This window comes from Sinohyriopsis cumingii, chromosome 6, assembly GCF_028554795.1.
Source record: "Sinohyriopsis cumingii isolate HCF-2022 chromosome 6, ASM2855479v2, whole genome shotgun sequence".
NCBI classification, from domain to species: Eukaryota; Metazoa; Mollusca; class Bivalvia; order Unionida; family Unionidae; genus Sinohyriopsis; species Sinohyriopsis cumingii.
In genome coordinates this window covers 86,405,267-86,427,761 of record NC_142966.1, presented here as the reverse complement: position 1 = coordinate 86,427,761, position 22,495 = coordinate 86,405,267, and the positions used below count along the sequence as shown (strand labels likewise).

The following is a 22,495-nucleotide window of genomic DNA, read 5'->3' as shown; positions in this document are numbered from 1 at the left end:
TAGTGTTCTCGCTTATTACTGCGTAATTGACCGCATTTTTAGTCATCGTAGCTAATTATATACAAATATTCAGTATTTTAACTATCTGTATAATAATTAGCATCATTGAAATAATATGATTTTGTAATAGTTCAAATAAGTGAAAAGATATTTACATCTTAATTTCGTCTCCCTTGACAAGGATAAGGTACAAAATCAATCGCCCGGTTTGTAATGCAGTAGCTATTTTAGATTTGTCTTTTATACAGAAATACATGTTTTTTTAAACCTGACTTAGTCAAAGGCAGAAATACATACAATATATGATTATTTCAGTATGATGTGTTCTGGAAAATGGAAAATAAATCCACGTTGTAGCTATTATAATACTGCTTTGTAGGAAATCCAGCATAGGTAACTTCATAATAATTTCTGTAACATATAAATGTAAGGTTGGGACATAGCGCAGTGGTAGCGTGGATAATTATAATACTCGATGGTTGGCGTTCTCATCCCGTGACTGGCAAACTGTCGACAGTGGCGATAATCGCGATTTTTCATTAAAAGCGGGTCACCAAACCCCAAAAGGATTTCATGTATACCTCCTCGCCACGTCAAACAAAGTGGTCAAACAATGTGGTCAATACGTTTTGCACTCTCCCCGGGGGTTTGATATTGGGTGTGTAAGCATGAAATTGAAAGGCGTAGACAGGCCTCTGAATCTCTAAGGGATTCTCGGGGTGGGGGTGGGGGGACGAGGGGAGCGGGTCTATGCAGTTGGAGCCTTCAACAGCAACAGCAAAAAAAACCCTAGCGTGTTCTGGTCTCTCAATCTCACTGAAGCGTACCCCACACAAGAAGATTCGGAAAAAATATCAGCCAAAAAGATAATCCTCGTGGGATGCCAAGAAGACCATACAAAAATCTCACAAAAGGACCCTATGGAACGACACAATGGTCAATATGAAGGTACCACATGAATAAAAACCGCTCATCTTGCTTAGGTTTATTTTTTCTTAAAACTATATACAATGACATTTGACAATATTAATGTTATTATTTCTGCAATTAAAAAATTAAAATACGACGGTATAAAAATTTAACTTGATTCAGAATTCTTTTGTGTGATTTTGAATGATTGCAAACACGAACATTAGAAGATAGATCTACACTACCAACAGAGTACAGATTAATAACATCTTTCACCGTATGGATTTTTTGTTATTTCTGAGAATTTTTTTTGGAAATTTCCTTTGATAATATTATTGATGTTTCTTTTTATTTCGTCAGTTTGGTAATTCTGATTTAGATAATTTAAAATAATCGAGTTATATTTCTTGATAAGTTTCTTTTCTATTATATTGTGGTATTGCAATATTTCCCTTAACAATATACTCAATACGTCTTTGATTAATATAGTCAAGATCTGATAAATGTTTATTGTTTCAATGATTTTCTTTTTTAGATATTCATTATGATACTCCAGAATATAATTTATAAATAGATTTACTAATGTCGTGGACATAGTTATATGTTCATATATAATTTTATTAGTTAATGGATTTAATGTTTCTTCATTAACAGTATAAAATGCTTCTACCGATCGGACCATGCTAGTAAAATAGAGAACGTAAAGATTAGGATGTAATGGAGATTCTTCTTCGTAATATTTTGGAGTTGTTTTAAATGTTTTCTTATCTATAAGGAAAACATTTAAATCTGGTTCTGGCGGTCCTTGATAAAGAGGCGGAATTTCAGGCCATTCTATAACATAATCTTGTGAATTTATTTATATCGCAGCTGATAATGATGGTTCATGAATAGTAATAGCTATTTTTGATTCTCTTCATCGTTGATTTTTTTTAATTTCATAATTACCTGTAGGCATGTTCATAACTTGCCAATCATGAGTTCCAAATATTTTTGTTTCATTTGCAAAGACAAGCGAATTATTTGCTGACAATCCACCAAATGATTTTGATCTGATATTTGGCCAGCTGTAATATCCTCGTAATTGTGCTAGCGCTATTTTTTTCGCTGGAATTGCAGATAGAAAGTTAACACTAAATTTAGGATTATTAGAGATTACAGTTTTCATCGTTGTTTTGACGGGGCTGTGTTAATTACGATTTGCTGGAGTAGTTCATTTGGAGTTGACATTATTATTATTATTATTATTATTATTATTATTATTATTATTATTATCATTATTAAAATCAGGCGTTAATTCTATCACAGTCATTACTTCCTTGTAAATTCCAATCATCTGTGTAAATTCAAAATCAGATATTTTTCCATTACTAAGCCTTGTTGATATTAACAAAGATAATTTGGAGTATGTTAGCGTCGCTTGTGTAATTCTATTATATAATTATGAATTTTGCTTTTGTGCATGTACTTGAAATAATATTATGAAGGCCAGCAATTGTTCTTGCAGCTGAAGCACAAATTGTTATAACTGCTGGTGCCATCGCTAGCGATGGTGTTTTTTTTTTTGTTTTTTGTTTGATAATAATACAACGGTTCCACCATTTACAGCAGACGCCTAATACAAATTTATGTCAACGACAACTATATGTCTGCGATATTTGTTTTACTTTTACTGTATATTCATCATCGATATCTTTTAGTCTTGATTACATTGTGGTAGATATTGTAAATGTTGTAAGCACCGAGAGCCTAATATACCGGTAACCTCAGCGCGATGTTTCATATATTTATTAAGTGGTGACCATAATGCTTTTCCAGACGCTACTGTATAAACTACACTGTCGGTAATTTTTGTTATGTCAGACAATTTAATATCGATGGCTGGTGGACTTCCAAAAAATTAATTAATAGATCTATTTATGTTCCAACGAAAACTCATACACAGTTGAACATGATTAGAATAATCAGTTCTAAATGAGGTAATTTCATAATTAACTGAAAATAACGAGTTCATCCTTGGAAGGATGTATTTTTTCGTTACAGCAGCATTATCTGATTCTAGTTCTCCAAAATCAGTAATTTTATTATTAGACATATTGAGAGAACCAGTCATTGTATCACCGGATTTCTGTACTCGACAACGAATATTATCTAATATCGTTGACATAATACCACCGGGTTTAATTTTTCCATTATTATCAAACAGAGCTATGTTATTTTCAGTTCCTATGTTAATTTTAACGATAATATATTTCAATGAAAGATTACTTGATTTTTTTAATTTTTGTTTTGTTTTCCTTGCTTATCTTGAAATACAACCACTTCGTTTGAATCTACATTTGCAAGATTGAATAATTCAGATATTTCATCACTAATATGTTTACTTATATTCTGATGAGTTATTCCGTCGGTTTTTTATTTTTGTATAGAGGAAGCTCTTCCGTAAATATCAACCATTATATTTTAAGACCTGTTTAAAACCACGCGTCTACTTGTATTATCGTGCACAAATATATGAGGTGGTAATGTTGATGATGACACAGAGTCAAGTACAGAAATTACTTCACGGCCATATCTTGGCGGATTGGTTATTGTTTGTGTTGGTAATGTTGAATACCATACTGGCTTTTTTATTGTGTTTACGTAATTTAAAAATTCTTTTGGTGGAGCCAACCCATACAAATCAAAATAAATAATTTCAAGTGAATCAATCGCGTATGCAACCCAATGAGTACCAGGACCGGAACTTTTATCAAGATTAATAATGCCTGTTTTAATAATGTGTGGTTGTTTTGGTAATTGGTCACGCATAAAAACACATCTAAAAATTGTATATGTAGTTTTTTAGCAGCATCAGGTAAATCAAAATTTGACGTGGGAAAGATTAACGAAGTGTCCCTGGAAGCCTCAGACCTTTTCCGTATCGATAAGAAGTTCTTGGTAATCTTAGACCCCTTGCCATTCTGCTTGTATCTTGAACATGTAATTCAATTTAATTACGTTGATCTGGTACACGCGCTTCATAAGAATAATATCGATAATCGCGTATAGATTCATCTTTAAGAACTGATGTGTCCATATAAAATGCTGGATCGGATATTAGTTTGAACATTTTTATTATAATTGGTATCGTCTAACACAAAGACCACTTCCTGAAATAAAACTGGTATTTGCCGGCATAATTTCATTAGTCAACTTTGCAGGAACGACTTCATTGACAGCCAAATCTGCTATATTTTTTATTTGCAGCTTGTTTTATTATTTCACATATTTATGCAGGCATAGCGTCAGTGCCGGGTAATTTTACTGGTTGTGGTTTTCTTCGTACTAATCAGGCTAATATTTCTTTGGTTGCTGAAAATGCTTTACCGACAACGTTACCAACAACACGATACCTTTATCTCGGATGGCGTCAATAGCATTCATTCTTAACTCTTTTGTAATCGATATTGCTTTTGGAACTGTTCTGTTAAATAAGCCTTGAACAACATCACCGAGTCCACCTCCGTAAGTCGATTTGTACGTTGATAATCGCGAATGTACTACCCTAACTATTAGAGATCCACGCTGAGCATTGTGTATAATGATTTTTTTTAAAAATTACAAGTTGATTAATTAATTGAGTAAATTTCAGTCGCTGTAATAATCATCAACAATTTCGTTAATGAGAAAATGATAAACATTACGATCCATAACACTGCCTGTAAATAATCTTCGGCAAATATCAAATATTTCATTAATAATTTCTGGAGAATTATTTCCTGCACGTTTTCCTCCGATCAGAATTTTTAATCGATTAACATCGGCAAGAACACTGTCAGGACCAATTCCTAAACCACTTACGGGTTTTGGTGCAGCGCTTTCATCAATTACATCTTCTAGTTGTTACTTATATTTTTCATGCATTTTTGTAATCCTTTTACAACATCTGTAAATGTTCGAAGCTTATCTATATCATATATCGTTAATCCAATTTGTTTCTGGCGTAGATACAACATATTCAGGTTTAAAATATTTATTTCTTTCATCATATTTCGCAGCAACCTCTGATGACCCAAAATAATCTTCATTATTGATACTTTCTAAACCGTCCGGTGTAAATTTATGTATAATAAAAGATTCACACGTATCTACATGTTGTTGTTTTAGTATCGTTTGAGGATAAGTAGGTTTTAGTTCTTGTTGCATTAAATAATTCCTGAATGTTACAAAATCCGCATTATCAGTTGTAAAGGTTTGATTAGATTTGACAAGATAAACATTCTCGATCCAATCATCTTTTGTCCAAGATTTAGCATCTCTTTTATTTCATATTTTTCCATTTTATCAATATCTACTAGTGGATCATATCCTGCATGCTTGATATCTTGTAAACCTTTAACTTTAAATTTACCTTTAAGTTTGTCTAATTTTTGCTGAGGAGATTGATCTTCAAGTTGTTTTTGTCTTTGAGATTTAACATATTGTTGCACATCTGAGATAGTTATATATTTTATGTCTGTAAGCAATATAATTAACATCATCTTTATCTCTGACTTGATCATATACTTGATTTATTCAATATATCCACTTATAGCAAGTATCTTTTCATATTGATATAGGAGCATATTCAGGTTTTAAATATCTATCTCTTTTACTATAACTCTCTGCGGCAAATACAGCTAAATCGCCTACCTTTTAATATCGCTTTATGCCATAATAGTCCTTTGGGTAAATCTGTTTTTCTTTCATTTATTTCCTTTTTTTTCTTTTTTCTTTGTAATTGGTTCTTCACTTTCAAGTTCTGGTGGAGTTCTCTTAAAATTTGTTGTGTCTGTTTGGTTCTTCTTGCTATCTTTTCCGTTTGCTCACCTGTTTGTTTTAATGCTGAAAGAAGATCTTCAGTAGCTTCTGCAACTCTTTCAGTAACCTTTATAACAGGTTTTTAAAAAATATTTTCCTTCTGCAAATTCAACTTGTGTTTCTTGTCGTTCCTGCAGTTTTTGTTTGAGAGCATCACGAACATGAAGATATCTTTTAATTGCTTCTAATCTTTCTCTAGCTAATCTACTGGTGTAAGATTCCATTATTGGTATAATAATGATTTAATTACTCACACATTTATAGCAGCAGAGAGGGTGCGACCACAAATAAGCGTCTTGGTGGGTAAACAAAATTTTAAAAAACACAAAGGACAAAGATAAAGTAACAAAAATCTAACCTAATTAGAGAAACTCTCGGGTTTGTTTAAAGGTTTCGGTTTGACGTTATTGACCTTTTATTTTCATTTTTCGTAGGAAGAAGTTTTATTTTTCAAAATGGACCTTCCAACAAGTAGTCCGTTCACCCTCTCTGCTGCTAGACGAAGTAGCGGGCACGGGCTTTATTGTAGTTCAAATTGGCCACTATTTTCAATCGAAACCTTTTCTGCAGTGCGACTGAAATGGCCTAGGACATTACAAATGATTCTAAGACACAGGTGGACTAGGTTTTGCGTCAGCAATAACCAGAAATACAGAATATTCGGCTGAATTTTAGCTGATTATTATGTATTATATATTACACTAAATGTGTATGGAAAATTAATTTACTGCCGTCAGGTTTAATTTATGGATAATGTTTCATGCAAGTGAGGATATGCATCAAAAGCAATATGGCCAAGCGTACTTCTTCATGCAACTTAGGAATTCATGTTCTTTCCCATTAATATGCGATTTTCGAACTTGTATTTTGAGATCTTAGGACAGATTTAACATATATGGGTCCTGATCACATTGGCAGGCAGAACAATAATTTTAATGCGTCTTCAGAATTATAAAGTACTAGTAGTAGTAGTAATACCTATACATATTACTACTGCCACTACTAATACTACTGCTACTCATGAGTAATAATAATAATAATAATAAATGAGTATACCTAGAGCGATCCTGTCTGAGGTAGCTTCCCTGTTGATCCAAAAAGACACCCAGGATAAAACTACAAGGAGGCAGCACGGAACGTAAACATTAATCAAGAAATACCCCATATGGCGCCTCAGTTTGAAATGGACATACAGGATAGTATGCATCGCTAAAAAAAAAATGGTTCGAGATTATTTATAATTTAATAGCAGACAAATAGAAACTGAGTCTTACTGTATCAAATGATATAATAGTCATACAGTTCTCAGAAAGAAAAGAAAAACATACTTGGTAAATATTCGGCAACAAAATAATAGCGGTCATCTCTCATTTGGAATAGACTTGTATGTGTATTTAGGAATGTACAAAGCTTTCTTGCGAGTTGCATGGAGTCAATTAACTCATAAAGAAGTGAATAAATGAGCTATTGTTTCAGCAAGTTTTCAAATTTATCTGTTCATATAACGTAATCAATAAAGATGTCCTATGTCAAATAGCAGGAGACGTGGGTTAGAGTCTCGTTCAGACGCAAACGTTTGATGTATAGAAATGGAAACAAATAGGGCAACTACTTTTAGTGTCAATGATAATTCAGTTAAGAATATATTTCTTCGAGATTCACTCACATAAGTCAATGCTTGTACGGAACATAAATATGTATGTGGCCAGTGGCAATTGCTTGGAAAAAATTCTGATAAAGTCACTCTGGGTATGTCCAAATATATAAATCAAAGTACATTTAAGTCCTAATGCTTGTTTACTCCATTTAATACACATTTTTCCTTCTTATGATTTATTCAATGAGCAAGTTTTAGTTGTGCCGAGAAAACCTTTATATCCTGGCTCCAACATAATTTAGTATCTACTTTAAAACTAATATGCTGTCTTCTTAGAATTATTGCAATCAATTAGCAAAGGTTTTTAATAACATCAAAGTCGTAGTCGCTCATTAGGGATGCTGAAAAGACCACATCTATATACACATACATACATACATGCATATTATATGTATGCATCAAATGTCTCCATTCTTCGTTTTTGACCATGCTGTTTAAACTTTGTTATTATGCATTATGCTATTATTGCCAATCGCCTCCTTTCTGGACAGATTTCAACAACTCCATAGAATTTCCTTAAGCGTGTGACTGCATAATCAGTGGAAAGACATGTGAAATTGAGCTGAGAAATGGATTATGCACAAAAATCGATTTCAAATCCAGCAAGTGTTCTGATACAAACATGCAAAAAGCTATTCTAAGCTAACGCGATATGCCAGGACAATTGAGAATATTAATATAAATTTAAAATGCAGGATAAATTTATTGTGTAAAATAGATCCTTAATGTGCGGAACGTTGTAGTAACCATCACGTGTAGGTTCGAGATGAAAACAATCTATCACAAAGTGCTTTACGGCAACTCGTTCATTGCATGTATCCCACTCGAGTCGATCTTGAACCTTTAATATCTAGTGGTCTGTGAGAGGGTGTCTGTCTGTCTGTCTCTGTGTGCGTGTCTGTGAGATAGAGAGAGAGAGGGAGGTAGAGGCCTTAACACATTTCAACATTTTTTTTTATATTATAGAGCCTTGCTTGAGGTAACACAGCAAAATTCAAATTGTTAACAGATTAAAGTATGTAAATTCCTTCCAGTTAAAAGATGTAAGGTATGACAATTTTCTCGTCAATGTTGAGGGAATGCGGTTAAAATAACAACTTGAAAGAAAAGATAAGGATTTTACATGCTTACTTTTGTTTTCTTTAAAGGATCTTTTACTGAAATTTAAAAATCTTCGCCTGTTCTAATCTCGAAGTATATACAATTAAATGAAACGTTTATGTTCTTAAACGTTTGTGTAATTTTCCATTTTTACGTTTCTTGAACTCTGCCTTATATTGGTACCATATAGCCAATATTGTGCTGAGGTGACGTAAACGCTTTAACATACATACATACATACATACATACATACATGCACTCATATATATATATATATATATATATATATATATATATATATATATATATATATATATATATATATATATGGGGATAAGGGTGTTGTTTGTAGGTGTGTTTCAATATCACAGACTTGTACAGCCCTATCCTAAATACATTAAATCCAGTTGATGGTATATTTGTGTATATGTGGGCGTGTCTGTATATCATATTTCTGTAAGGCCCTATCAAAAATGTATTAAATCTAGCTGACGGTAGTGTGTGTTTGTGTGTGTGTGTGTGTGTTTGTGCGTCTATAGGTCGTATATATGTACAGCCCATTCATAAATGTATTCAATCTAGCTGACGGTAGTATACGTGCTTCTTTGTGCATGCTGATAAAGTTATGAGAGGATGATGAACTCAACAGATTTTTCTCTACTTGCCATATACTATACAAGTTCTTTTCAATATATGGACTTTTCGCACGTTTGAAATATAGCTTTTGCTTGTAACAACAACAACATCAATAATAATAATAATAATAATAATAATAACAGCAGCAATAAGAATGACAACATCAACAACAATTATAATAATCATACGGAGAGGAATTTTAAAAAAATAGGTAAAATAAGAAACATGATACAGCTAGGCACCAGTGACTATAAACAGCGAAATAAACTTGGTAAACGTTAAGTAGTACAACATAACTTGCCTCCCTTTATTAAGTCAGTAGAATTCGACACCGGATAGCCCATCAGATCAAACTGGGACAGCATCATGTCAAATGCCATCTCAACGGGATCCATCTGTCGCCATAGGTATACGACATCTTTCTTCGAGTAAGCGACTGGAAAATATTATGTGCATATGGAAGCAAATAACCTATACACTTGAGTGTTTTATTAAAAATTAAGGTGTTCTTATTTGTTGCAGAATATTTCAGCAACAAAAAAAAGAAAAAAAACCACAGAGAAACCTACATTGAATCCAAGTGCAGTTACTGACGTTGAAACATTCGGAACAATGGCGTTTCATTAAAAAATGCGATTATTTTGTTTAGTTAGATTGTGCATTCAACCGATTTACAATGCACGGTTTTGTCATGATCTATCTCACATCCCCAACTGATATACACTTTCAAAAAAATAAATTTATAGCGTAAAGTAATAACGCTGTCTTGCTCATAAACGTTTGGTAAATGTACAGATGTTGCGGACAAGAAACGAATATTACAGTCGGATCCTTTTATAGATGTCCGATTTCAATAAACTACGTCATTGACCAATAGCTGCACTTACTATACAGCACACCGTTTGGACTGACCATCACCCAGTTATCTTCTGATCAACATCTCCATTTATTAAGAATACACAGTTTGTCTGACCAACACCCACACGTAACAACCAACACGCTATTTGACTGACCAGCACCCTTACATTCTCCTGAAGGGGGATTTAACAATGAGGTTATAATGTACGGATTTGATATAAAGACCAGGTGGAAAAATACAAACCAAACATATTTTTAACCAAACTACCACCACTACCACCCATGTAACCCGCATAACCCTGACGTTTTATTTATAAGTACATACAATCCATGTAGGATACACGACAACAATGTATTTCAGTTTTTGTTGTTGTAAGAAAACATAAATGTGACTCCTTAATCAATAAGAAATTGCACTAATACCTAGTTACTCGAATTTCAAAAGAATCCTTTTCATATCTAGCCAATAAATTTGTAAAACGCGTTTTAGAGCTAATTAAAATCAGTTCGAAAATCAAAACCTTTTTCCGAATTTAAAATTATGAAGTATATTTTACAGATACTGATTGTCAGTGCATGACAAAAGGACCTGCCTATCGTGAAGTTTCGGGTTTCTGTGGCATCGAAAAATTTCTCTTTTAACACATGCAAACACTCCAGTACATTTTTACAAAGTGAAGAATCCTAGTTTCTTCCAGTGTTTTTCAAAGCGAAAATGTGTAGTAAGTTAGCAAGTGTAATATATCAAGCTAGCCAAAACGTAAACCGTAAATTTTAAACAAAGTGAAGCGCCAAACATGCCTCATACAGAAGTCATTTTGGATATTTTCCAACACAAACTCGGGCAACGTATTTCAAAAACACAATGGATGACAGTCAATCAGCCTATCAAATCGAGGGTGGCAAATTGTAAATCCTAAATATATAGCAAACGAAGAACCAAACATGCCGTACAAAGCACTGACACTGGATATTTTTTTTACACACTTTATATCAATGTTTATCAAAGACACAGTATGTAGTAGGTTAGTAAGCACATAAATTCAAAGGCGGCAAAACGTAAAAAGTTAAGTTGCAACAAATCAAAGAGCCCAGTTTGTGTCATACGGCATTTAAATCGACAGTACACGGTTCATTGCCACTGGTTGCCTTAAAAGAACAAATTTTGTTGTTGATGGTTTCAACGACGCTTTCAATACATTATTACTTAATTATAACGCACAAATTGGAGCAAAACGTTTTAGCTAATGATACACTGAGACATCCGACCATAGGTGGCCCGGTGAACATTGAATTATATTACTATTACACAATTCCAACAACATGCTAGCGCTGAGCACTTTTGTTGTACGAGTATTTGTTTCCTAGAGATGTATTCGGAATCATAGCATAGCCTTATCTCCCTACATTAGATTTAAGGATCCCAACATCTGTCCCTTGTTCGTTAATTTATTCATTCAACTTCACCATCCAGCCATTTAAAATAAATGCAATGGACCATATCTATTTTCCCTTTCCTCCCCAGCTACGGACTAAAAATACTCTCATACTCGCTTCATGTTCTATAATCCGAGTGATACATCATTCTGCGAACGATACTATTTAGAAAAGGTACGCAGCGTGTAATCTAAAGTATCTTGTATCTTTATTTTCTCAGATGCTGTTTTATATATAATCACCATTTTAAGCTACACGTATGTCCAGCACTGATTCATTCCCAGTAACTTGAATAACCCAGACCGTCGTAACGTTACTTGCTTCTTTCTTTTCTTTTCTTTGAATTTTATGTCATCGTATTATTTTTATCCTTTATGCTTCATACACCGTTTGATTATTTCTTACTTAAATGACTGTCACAGGGGTAAATAAAATAGTAAATATTGCAGATTAAATATATAACACGCCATAATATTGTATGATCAACGATATTTTTATCCAGTAGAAAGTCGATTTATTTTATAAATCCATTTTATCCCTATCACATTTAAAGTCCCCAGGTAGGTTCTAACGGAGCTGTAAACAGGTTTCAGATGTAAGTACATGTGAAACTATATTATGTCAAGACTAGATGCAAGTAAATAAATAAATATGATATATTATTTTTGTTCATTTCAAACTCAGACAACGCCATAACTTTACAGTACAACGAAAGCTTTCCCTGACTAGTTCTGACCTAGTCTGAACATGCATGCGAACTAAATCTCGAATCTCATTGGCAGAGGTAAACTTTCACTCAGCGTATCGAATCGAGAGCGACAAAAACATTTGTAACAAATTGAGTCAAACAGACGATGCATATTTTTTAACACACTTCCTGTCGATATTTATGGACGCGACAAAAGGCAGCCATTCTGCGAGCGACTGACATCCAAGACCACAAAAACGGCAACAGTATTACGAATTTTAAATCCCACTTGGCTCCATATAGCGCTGAAATTTGATATATTGCAACATATTTCTTGGGTTGTAAAAGCAAGCTAGTACATATTCTTACATAAGCGGTTGTTCTTCTCTCTATCCTGTTTAATGTATGCAGAAGGATATAGTGTCTCTCAATGTTTAATTCTCAGAGGTGATGGTGAGAAGAGGTGGGCTGTTAAATAGTGTGTTAGTTAGTGATGTAGGTGATGGTCAGTATGTGGTCAATAGTAAGGAAACCTTTTACCATTACCGTTCTCTTTATGCCCAAAAGTATCGTACTCATGTTAAACCAACCGAATCGACAATACGTAAATGTTTTATATGTCTTTCTAAGCTGAAATGAATTCTCGCACAGACAATCGCTTTGTTCTGCACTTCTTTCTCCTCGCAATTTATAAATGATTGTATGCAAGTATATATGCGTGTTTAGTGCGTGTGAACATGCATACCTATTTCAGGGGTGATACTATGTGTATGTGATCAGTCCTAGTCTTCTTCCTCATTTCACCCCATCGGTGATAATATGCACGTTTGTGTGTCGAACGTGTGTGTGTATGTGTGTGTGACACTTCCCAACATCTTCATGGGCGATACTATATTTGTGCATGCTTGAATGATCCTACCCTTTTTCTCCTTTCTCGTTTTTGCTAGTATTATCAGAAGTATAACAGTTGTAGGAGTAATTGTTTGGCTTGTAATGTGCTCTATTCTACTTCGTTCAGCCCTATCTATTAGCTAGTATAGGTGTGCGCTGGTCATTAGATTGTGGTACTAGTCAGTAAATGTGGCGTGTTGATCAATAAAATGGTGGATATTTTAAAATTATATATTCCCTCGAGTCTATAGGGTCTTTTTAGAAACCATTTTTATAGAATCATTGTTTAATTCCAGTTATGGCTCTGGAGGCATTTTAAGACATTTTTTCTCTCAGTCTTAGTTTCCGCTTGTGGTTAGTAGTTGTTGATGCTGGTTGGTAGGTAACATGCGTGCTGGTAAGTCAGACATCGTTTTGGTTAGTAGATGTAGGAGCCGATCAGTCAACGGGCGTGTTGGCTAGTAAAAGTACTTGTTGGTCCGTAGATAACTGGGTTATGGTCAGTCAAAATGGTATTTGGATTAGTATGTGTATATATCATTTAATAACATTGACAATCTCCTTTAGCTCATATTGTCATTTCTTCAAACAATTATGGGTACAAAGGGAATTATATCGTTTAAGTTTAACATTGCAATTCCGCTGGTGCTTACAGTATCAGTTTTGTCTACATGTATCGGTATTATTTTCTTGTCCTCACATTCTTTGTTTCAAACAAATACAAGTACAAATGGCAAGTGATTTTAAAGACCAATGTTAAATTTGATTTGTACTCCAAGCGTCATATTAATATTATACCTATGGAATAACGTTATATTGCTCTTCTGCCGCAACTGTCGTATTTCAGAATACAGTTTTTATGTTAATTTTCCTTGTTATTAATTGTGCTATGAAATAATATGCATTAACGAATTTAAATGTTGATTTATTAATTCAAGTATGAAAAGAATCCCTGCAATTTTCCTAGAAAATATCGAGATTCGCAGATCTTTCTAATAAGTTATCAAATTTAATAGTAGGATTGTTCAAACATGTTGCAATGAAAAGGCATAAATTAGTCAGTTGACGCTGATTAATGAACAAATTCTCTCACGGATACGTCTGCTCTGCAACTCGAAGACCTCGTAATCGTTACAAAGTCATTTTACAAAACCAATCTAGAAACAAAATCGATTAAAGCAGAGAATATGCGGCTGATAAAGTTTGATTTAAAACAGCATGCAATGATTAAACATATAAAGAAGCGGGTTTGAATTAACGAAATGAATTATAAAATATGACAAATCTGAAGACAAGCGGGTTTTAAAGAACGAATCAAAGTTGCAAATTGTGGAAAATTAATGATTCTGTTGTAGATGGATATCCTGCTCTCTTGTCAATAATGTCTAAAACACATCTTTAAGCGCAGCATAATTTTATGGATGTTTTCATACAGTGTTATATGACTATAAGGGAACAGTGACTATAAGAGAACAGTATTAAGACCTCGTTAAACCGAAAGTATAGTTAATTCCATATATATATATATGTATATATATATATATATATATATATATATATATATATATATATATATATATATATAATTTACGGAAACTAAGTAAATGTCACATAAACAAAACAACAGCATAATGAATAGAAAGAAATGTCTAAATGAGCAATCTACTTACACATTAAATAAGCAAGCAAGAACAATAGTTCCGTGATAAAGGTCAATATTAGTCACGTGTATAACTAATGAAAGGCAGACATTGTTAAAATGCAAACGTACGAACATTCAGCGATGATTAAAAATAGATCCGGACGGTGACATGATTTCTTAAAAGATGAAAGAGTTCAGACAAGGAAAAATCGAAATAGGATGGAAAATGATTATACAAAAGGGAAGTTGTGGATTTCTTGCAGAAAGGTATTAAATACTTTTCAACTTGCTCACATAAACTAAATACATCTGTGGTGGAAATGTTTAAACAGAATTCCAAAGACTATCATGTGACACTATTACGTTCAAAATGAAACCAGACATTAGAAGGACGTTTTGCCAAAGTATGTTTTCCTAACAGAAAGGTCGTTGTCAGTCATGTGGTTAGCTAGTCGTATGCAATATCAAACTATTATATGATGATAACAAAGAGACGGATGCAAATATATCTTGACTGTTGTATTTTTTTTTATCTCGAACTAGTTGGCATGGTGTTGCGACTTTATGGTCCTAAACTAAGTAAAAGGAAATAGCGAAACCAAAAGCTTTTGTAAAACGTAATTTACATTTCCCTAGAATACAAATTGAAAATTTGAAAGGAACTTACCAAATTGAGAATTAAATCCGAAATAGTCCTAAAGTAGTTTCCTGGACAGCCCTAAATTTTCTATCACATGTTCACATATATGAAGTTTGGATTGCATTCCGGCGGTGTTCTAAACAAATTCCAATATTTAATTTGCTAAGGTGCCTGTAGTCTCGAACGTGCCAATGTGCCATTGTTCTGGTGTTAGCAGCCATCTGATGTATCACAATAATATAATACGAAATATTTTTGAATGAATCCACTATAATACCAAATTAATGTTTTTGCCTAAGAATATGGTTTAGAACTTTAATTCCAATGAATACAAATTTGACTAAATAAATCCCGCTGAATTAAAAACCGAACACAACAATACAACTTATTCCGCTTCCGATGTTAACGCAAAAATGAGTAATATTTCAAGTAAACCACATTGATATAAAAAGCTAAGACACTACAATAGAGCGAGGATGTAGGTCAGTCTCATCTCTAAAACATTCAAAGTTGTCCAAAAAAATTAGGAATTTCCAAGTGAAAAACTTATATCACATATAAGTAAACACTGTTGATTGGATTGATAATGATTGAATTAAATCTATAACAGAGATATATTAGCGAAGTGTTATACTGTTTACAAAATAAATGTCACTGGTCAGGTTCACCATTAGCTTGATTCAAGACAAAGGTCAATTACAACAAAGATATACATAACACATAATCATTAAGAAAAGCCAATAAACAATACAAATTAAATATACACAAGATCTCTCATCATACAGAAAAAGATCGATTTATACAAAAAATGTTTGCTTATATCTATCTATCTATCTATATATATATATATATATATATATATATATATATATATATATATATATATATATATATATATTCTCTTCATTGTTGCTTATTTCGTTATTTTATCATGTCCATATCAAAACGTATTAATTAAAATATACATTGAACTGACCGTTATATCCTTCTTCTCCACTGATAATTGCGGTAATAAAAACAATACTTTTTTCTTGTAATATGGCCTTAATCAGCACGCATGTGCTATCCAAGGTGTTAAAGTCACCTTCTCTCATTAAATAATAATTGAATTATTCCTTATTTATTGCAGGCATGAGCATATTTATTTTCATGTTATGAAAGAAAATATTTCTTTCAATTGTATTCTTGTATAGCACTGCACTTTCTTTCGCCGTCACCACTAATTATCAACAAATATCAAGCAGTTTGAAGTAATTTCAAACACAGCTACCTAAATCCAAAATAATGTAAGCATCATGCAATTATTGTTCATTGTACATTGGATAGGGAGAAGGGCAGAATGAAACATGAAAAAGCAGAGTGGACAAGGGAAAATAGAAAGTTAAAGTTTCATGTAATTATTTTTGATATGTTGAAATTTAATTCAGAAACATTTTATTTTAACAAATGTCAATCCGCATTGAGTCTTTCAATGCGTTCGACTGCCTCGTCGTCTCACTCAACACTTGACTTATTATTGTCCAAGATATAAATACCAATTCATTGTTTATTAGTCTTTTATCACCGTCACGTGTGTGTATAAATTTGTTTCCACTTTCTTGCTTGCTGATGTTCTCAATATCACTCCCAAAACGTACCCTGTGACATGTATGCGATATTTCGTAGAGCTATTTTAACGATTTTAAGAAATGGTTTCGGTCGGAGAGACATAGTTATATCTCCACTCTCCCTCTCCTCAACTTTCCGGTTGCAAAAGTGTCTAATTAGACTTCGAGGTACACGGCGTGCCTTGCACAAAGACATGCAAATTATAGTTTATGGATATAAAACATATAATTAGACTTACAAATTTGGACACAGACGGCTTTATTAGACAATAAAATATCACAGATTCGGAAAGTTGTCAATTTGCGATTCTCTCCTAACGCTGAAGAGCTGCAACAGACACAATTGCGATTTGTCTCTCAAGTTTGTTTGCCCACATGTGGCTATTGTAAATAATGCAAAATCTTAATATAACTCTTCTCATAACAATAATTTTAAACAAATTACACATTAGAGTATATCATTTTCAAGGTTTTATAATTACCAAAACACTTCTAGTCGCATCAGAGTTGGTTATGGCGTTTCGCGCAAGCTATAGGCACCACTCCCACGTGACATTTGTACTTCAGACGGACCTTTTGCTTTCCTTTACAGACATTTATCTCATTATCAAACCTTCAGAACAAAGAACAAGTCTAAACAAATAATACAATCACACCATCTAGGGATAGAAAATTGTAACACGTGATATTATATAGTAAAAGCTTCGACCTTTCTTTCTCGAGACAAACATTTCGATGCGTATTGTCAGAAGGCCAACGATGAGGTTAAAGTCTGAAGATTTGTGGATGACAAAGAATTGCCTATGGTGCCCAATCCGGCTGTAAGACAGAAACTGTCGTTTCTGCGGCTGATGATAACGCTGTACAACAATGTTTTAATATCTGTTATATGAATGCGAGATCATGGATTCTAGTGATTATTGAATATGCACACTCTAATTTCTTACAAATAGTTTTATTTTTCATAAAATATACTCCATTTATACGTTTTGTAATGAGAAACAGGTAAGTTTCCAACGAGAATTTTATCAAAAGTAGAGCTGTTTCATTGTGGTCTGGACTGGTTACTGGCAAAATGAGCAAAATTTCACAATTATTGTACGACATTATGAATGTGATGCTGCTGCTGGTATAATCTGTTTTAAACGGCTTTCCTCTATCAAATAGATTGTGTGAGATTCAGATCTGAATAGTTCATTCCTCTCTGTTAATTGGCACAGTATCTCAGTCATCGCCTTGTGTCAATTTACTAAAAAAAAATAGTGTATTAGTCATCGCACTGTGTCGATTGACTAAAGACTACAATACACCAGTCACCGCCCTCTGTGAAATGACTAACGAATACAGTATACCTCTCATCGCCCTGTGTCAACTGACTACAGAAAACACGATCATTGTCATCGCCCTGTGTCAACTGACTACAGAAAACACGATCACTGTCATCGCCCTGCGTCAGCTGACTAAAGAAAACAATATCCCAATCATTGCCATGTGTCAGTTGACTAAAGAAAACAATATCACAATCACTGCCATGTGTCAATTGACTAAATAAAACAATCACAGTCTACTCAAAATTCAATCTATACAAACTCAGTATGCCGATACCAGTATTTCCTATTCTCCGATTAGTAGAACTGATCGGATAGTTTTAAAAATTCTTTAAGTTTAAACCCTTTGTAACAAATATGCTAGAGAAAGAAAAGAATAATTTTAACAAAGTTCCATATAACCAATCATACGTTCCGCACTGAAACTAGACTTTGGCAATATCTGGATGTTTGTAAAACAAAATGTGAATAATGCCCCACACAAGATATAGACCACGAATATTTCATTCATTTTTCAGTGCCAACATCTGGCTGAAATAGGAAAACAATATATAGTAAAAAGTATCTGAAAAAGCTGTTAAAACGTACAAATTTTGTACGTTGCTATGTAACACTAATGTTTACGTACTATTCAAATTAGTTCAATTTATAGAACTATATTTAAATAATTTGTTTCCATTTAAACTTGTTACGTCTAGTACAATTTTGTCTTCCCATTTCGTTATGTATGTCCAATACATTGGTCACAATACGCCTCTTTCTATTATTCTTTTCTACTTCACTCCATTCGCAATATGGCCATTAATAAGTCACTTTTATGCTTAACCTCATATGCCTGTTGTTATACCTTTCTTGAAAATAAAGCGTTGTTCTGATTATTTCGGTAACACATGAGTACTAATTGAGAACAGGAACCTACCAAATACAGTGTCATCTATGTAGATAGTTCCCGAATGACGTCATCAGCAAACATATTTGTAGCGTGCTGGCAGATTTACAACTGTGTTTATATGGTGTTTGGAAGTTGAAATACATTTCTTTGAATCTCAAAGTACTGTTACATAAAATGCATACGTAAATTGAACGCAAATCAGGCTTTCTATTATTACCTCTATTTGTAATTTATAATTTGATTTTGCTTCAGTGTGCCTTGTTCAAAATGGTCAAGTTTGGTGGTCGCATGTAGGAGAAACTTCGAGGTTGCCCATCGTCTAGTGACCTAATCGGGGAGAATCTATTAAGATCACTCAGAGTTCAAGACGAACATGTCTGGTCTAACTAGAATAATTGGGGATATAGCCCAGTTCTCACAATTGTTTTGCTTTCAGCAACAAGTTCATTATTAATACCAATTTAAATACTGTATTAAAATTGTGTTCCCAATTGGTACCGACAAAATTAAATAAATTGTATCCGAGTGAAGCGAGTTAATTTCTTATGAAACTATATGCAGTACTAGGCATGATGAATTATCAGTACACGCACAACTAGTTGTGTATAGCTGAAGATAAGCAGATAGTGAAGCAGGTTGAAATGTTCTATATTGAGATCAAAAATAAGCAAGAAAAACGGTTAGCTTTTGGACTATTTCACCACGGGTCAATGCCATGAACGGAAAACAAGGCAAAAAGTCCGTATTATTGAAATAATATATTTTCGAAATAAACATGGTATATACATGCAGTTATTAATATTACATATAGATAGAGAGAGACTTACAGCTTCCAACATTGAGAGGACAAATCTGAGTGTCAAGCGGGTAATTCTGCAAATTCATCTTGCAGAGGGCACGCACTGTCAGCCTGTTGAATAAAAACACTTTTATGAAGATTTTCGTTATCAGCAATGTCTTCAATAATTTGAAACTGGCGTACTAATTAAGCGATTAAACCAATAATCAGCACAAAACAGATGATTACGTAAACTCGTTAGTCGCAAAGTTAAAAGTGGACTTGCAATTTTGAATTATACTTGGCGAAACACTTTAAGAGAGAAAATCCAAACATTTATGAACCAGTCATAAACTAAAATTAGCTTAAAACATTCACAAAGTCAGGATAGTCTCGAATAAAAACAACCTTTTCATGGTCATATCCAGGGCTGGATTAGCTCATAGGTTGACAAGAACATAGGCGTGGGTCATCGTATTTTAGGGATTGCATTCCTAATTGAATTAACAGCTTGTCGACCTTCTCTCATATTAGCCTTAGATCCCTCCTAACCTTAATCCTTACCTGGCCATATCCGCCATTTGCATAGAGAAATGTTCATAAAAATTGGCACAGTATCCTCAGAATGACATTGGGGTTATCATTGTAAACAGCCCACCATACTACCGTATATTCTTACAACAAAAGCTATAATTTAACCAATACAATAATCTGTACTTGTATAGAAACGTGGAACCTCGACGCCTCGTGCATTGTGAATGCTCAAAAAGACAATAACGACATTATTGAAAAAGTAACAATAAAGAGCTGTTTTCTTCCTTTTTTAATTCAAAATTTTATCTATGAAAAACATATATGTTTCTCAAAATTTCATCCAATAGATTTCACTAGTGCATCCAAAGTACAGTCTCCATACCTTTTGCATCAAGCGTCTGTAAAATACGTTTCTAATACACGCAAAATCCACGCAACTTCGAACGTTTCTTTCTATATAGTTAAAGAACATCAAACTTTGTACATACGTAATAATTACACATCAAAAGTTTCTTAACTACAATAGGACCTAATGCGCCACTATAACTTATCTCCAAATTCCAGTATCTATGGTCATAGGGTCAATTGAAAATCGACAGTTTTACTCCAGTTTAATTCGAAAAGATAATTAAAATATAGAAATCAAATTTGGTTAACATAGATTGGCACATTAGGCATCTCGTCATCATCATTTCGACAAGTTTTGGCTGATTAACTTCATCTTATAATGCACATCAAGCTGTTCAACAAATGCAATAAAACGAATCGCAATGATTTCGATTCCCACTTACAAGTGTTGAAATGTCGAGGATGGCTGTTATAACAATCTAAATCGGATAGGAAAGCGCTCACTTCAATCACCAGTGCTGCGTTAATGTCCAGGGAAACGAAGGATAGCTTGAGAAGTGTTATCAAGTCGCGTAATGGAATTGGCAATTTGCCGATCTGATTCATTCCTAAAGGAGATCGTCTTAAGCTAGGCTAAGCTTTATTCGCTGTGTTATTGATGACCAAGTAACAGCTGAAGCAAACTGCATCACTTGTAGTCGGCATAATCGCTGTTTCCCTGTCAGTTTAAGAAACGAGCGATTCTGGAGCCAGTTTTAATTCTTTGTTAGTGCTTCATCCCGTATACGATTGGAATTATTCCCTGGATATGTTTTCAAATGAGGGGATTCTTAAATATTACTTAACGTTCGTAACAATTAGTGCGAGGCGAAGGTGAAATGTCTTAAGTAGAAATTAAGCTTAGATTTAAATTGTGGAATGGTTTAGCATAAGAATACATTAAATTGAAAAGGAACCTATGTATTTTAGTTAGTTATTTTTTTTTTTAAATCCAGTCCCTGGTATTGAGATACGCTTGAGATTTGTTCATATTTGTATATTCAAAAAAAAAACGTTAAAACAAAATATACATGAATAAATCCCTAAAATAATTCACATAAATTAAAAGCAAGAAATATAGTATTTTATGATTGGAGCCCTTTCAATATAAGTGCAGTAGTGTCCATTGCAACTAAACTTATATTTAATGAAAATTATAATTAAAATGTTGGTATAATTGATACCGTTGAAATAATACAGATACATATTCTATACATGCCAAACTGATTATGTTAACAGATAGTCAGTTTAATGCTCTTTCTATGATATGCAATATGCACCTGCTTACACATTACACATGACTCATGTACAATTCCACAAATACGCATGACTCTGTGTAAAATCTTAGAAACGGTGCCAACGATTAAGTTTTATAGGTAGCTAAAATTATGACCTCAAACCCCTGTATACACACGCTAATAAGCCGCTGAATCCCTACTTTTGAATTATTGTGAATTCATTAAATGACGTTTTGGATTATATCATTATGATACATTTATACTGTTGGCGCATTAGCACATTCAAGACTACTGGCACATCAGAATATTCAATATTGGAATTCATTCTGAATACCACATGAATTCATAAGGCATTCTCTGCACTTCTGGACTTGTGATATAACTTTCAGGACTATTTGGGATTTAATTCACAATACTGAAAGTTCTTTTT

At 33.4% G+C, this 22,495-nt stretch overlaps 1 protein-coding gene across 1 annotated transcript in view; it reads right to left on the bottom strand.

Annotated features, from left to right (window-relative positions):
* The window catches only part of LOC149797376 (gamma-aminobutyric acid receptor alpha-like), a 79,900-nt gene that overhangs the window by 22,749 nt on the left and 34,656 nt on the right, over positions 1-22,495 (bottom strand). The window contains exons 5-7 of the mRNA XM_089960405.1: positions 19,956-20,038; positions 9,447-9,581; positions 6,808-6,960 (exon numbers count right to left, since the gene is read on the bottom strand). Of these exons, the coding sequence (XP_089816531.1) occupies positions 6,808-6,960; positions 9,447-9,581; positions 19,956-20,038 (371 nt within the window). The remainder of the gene's footprint in view (positions 1-6,807; positions 6,961-9,446; positions 9,582-19,955; positions 20,039-22,495) is intronic.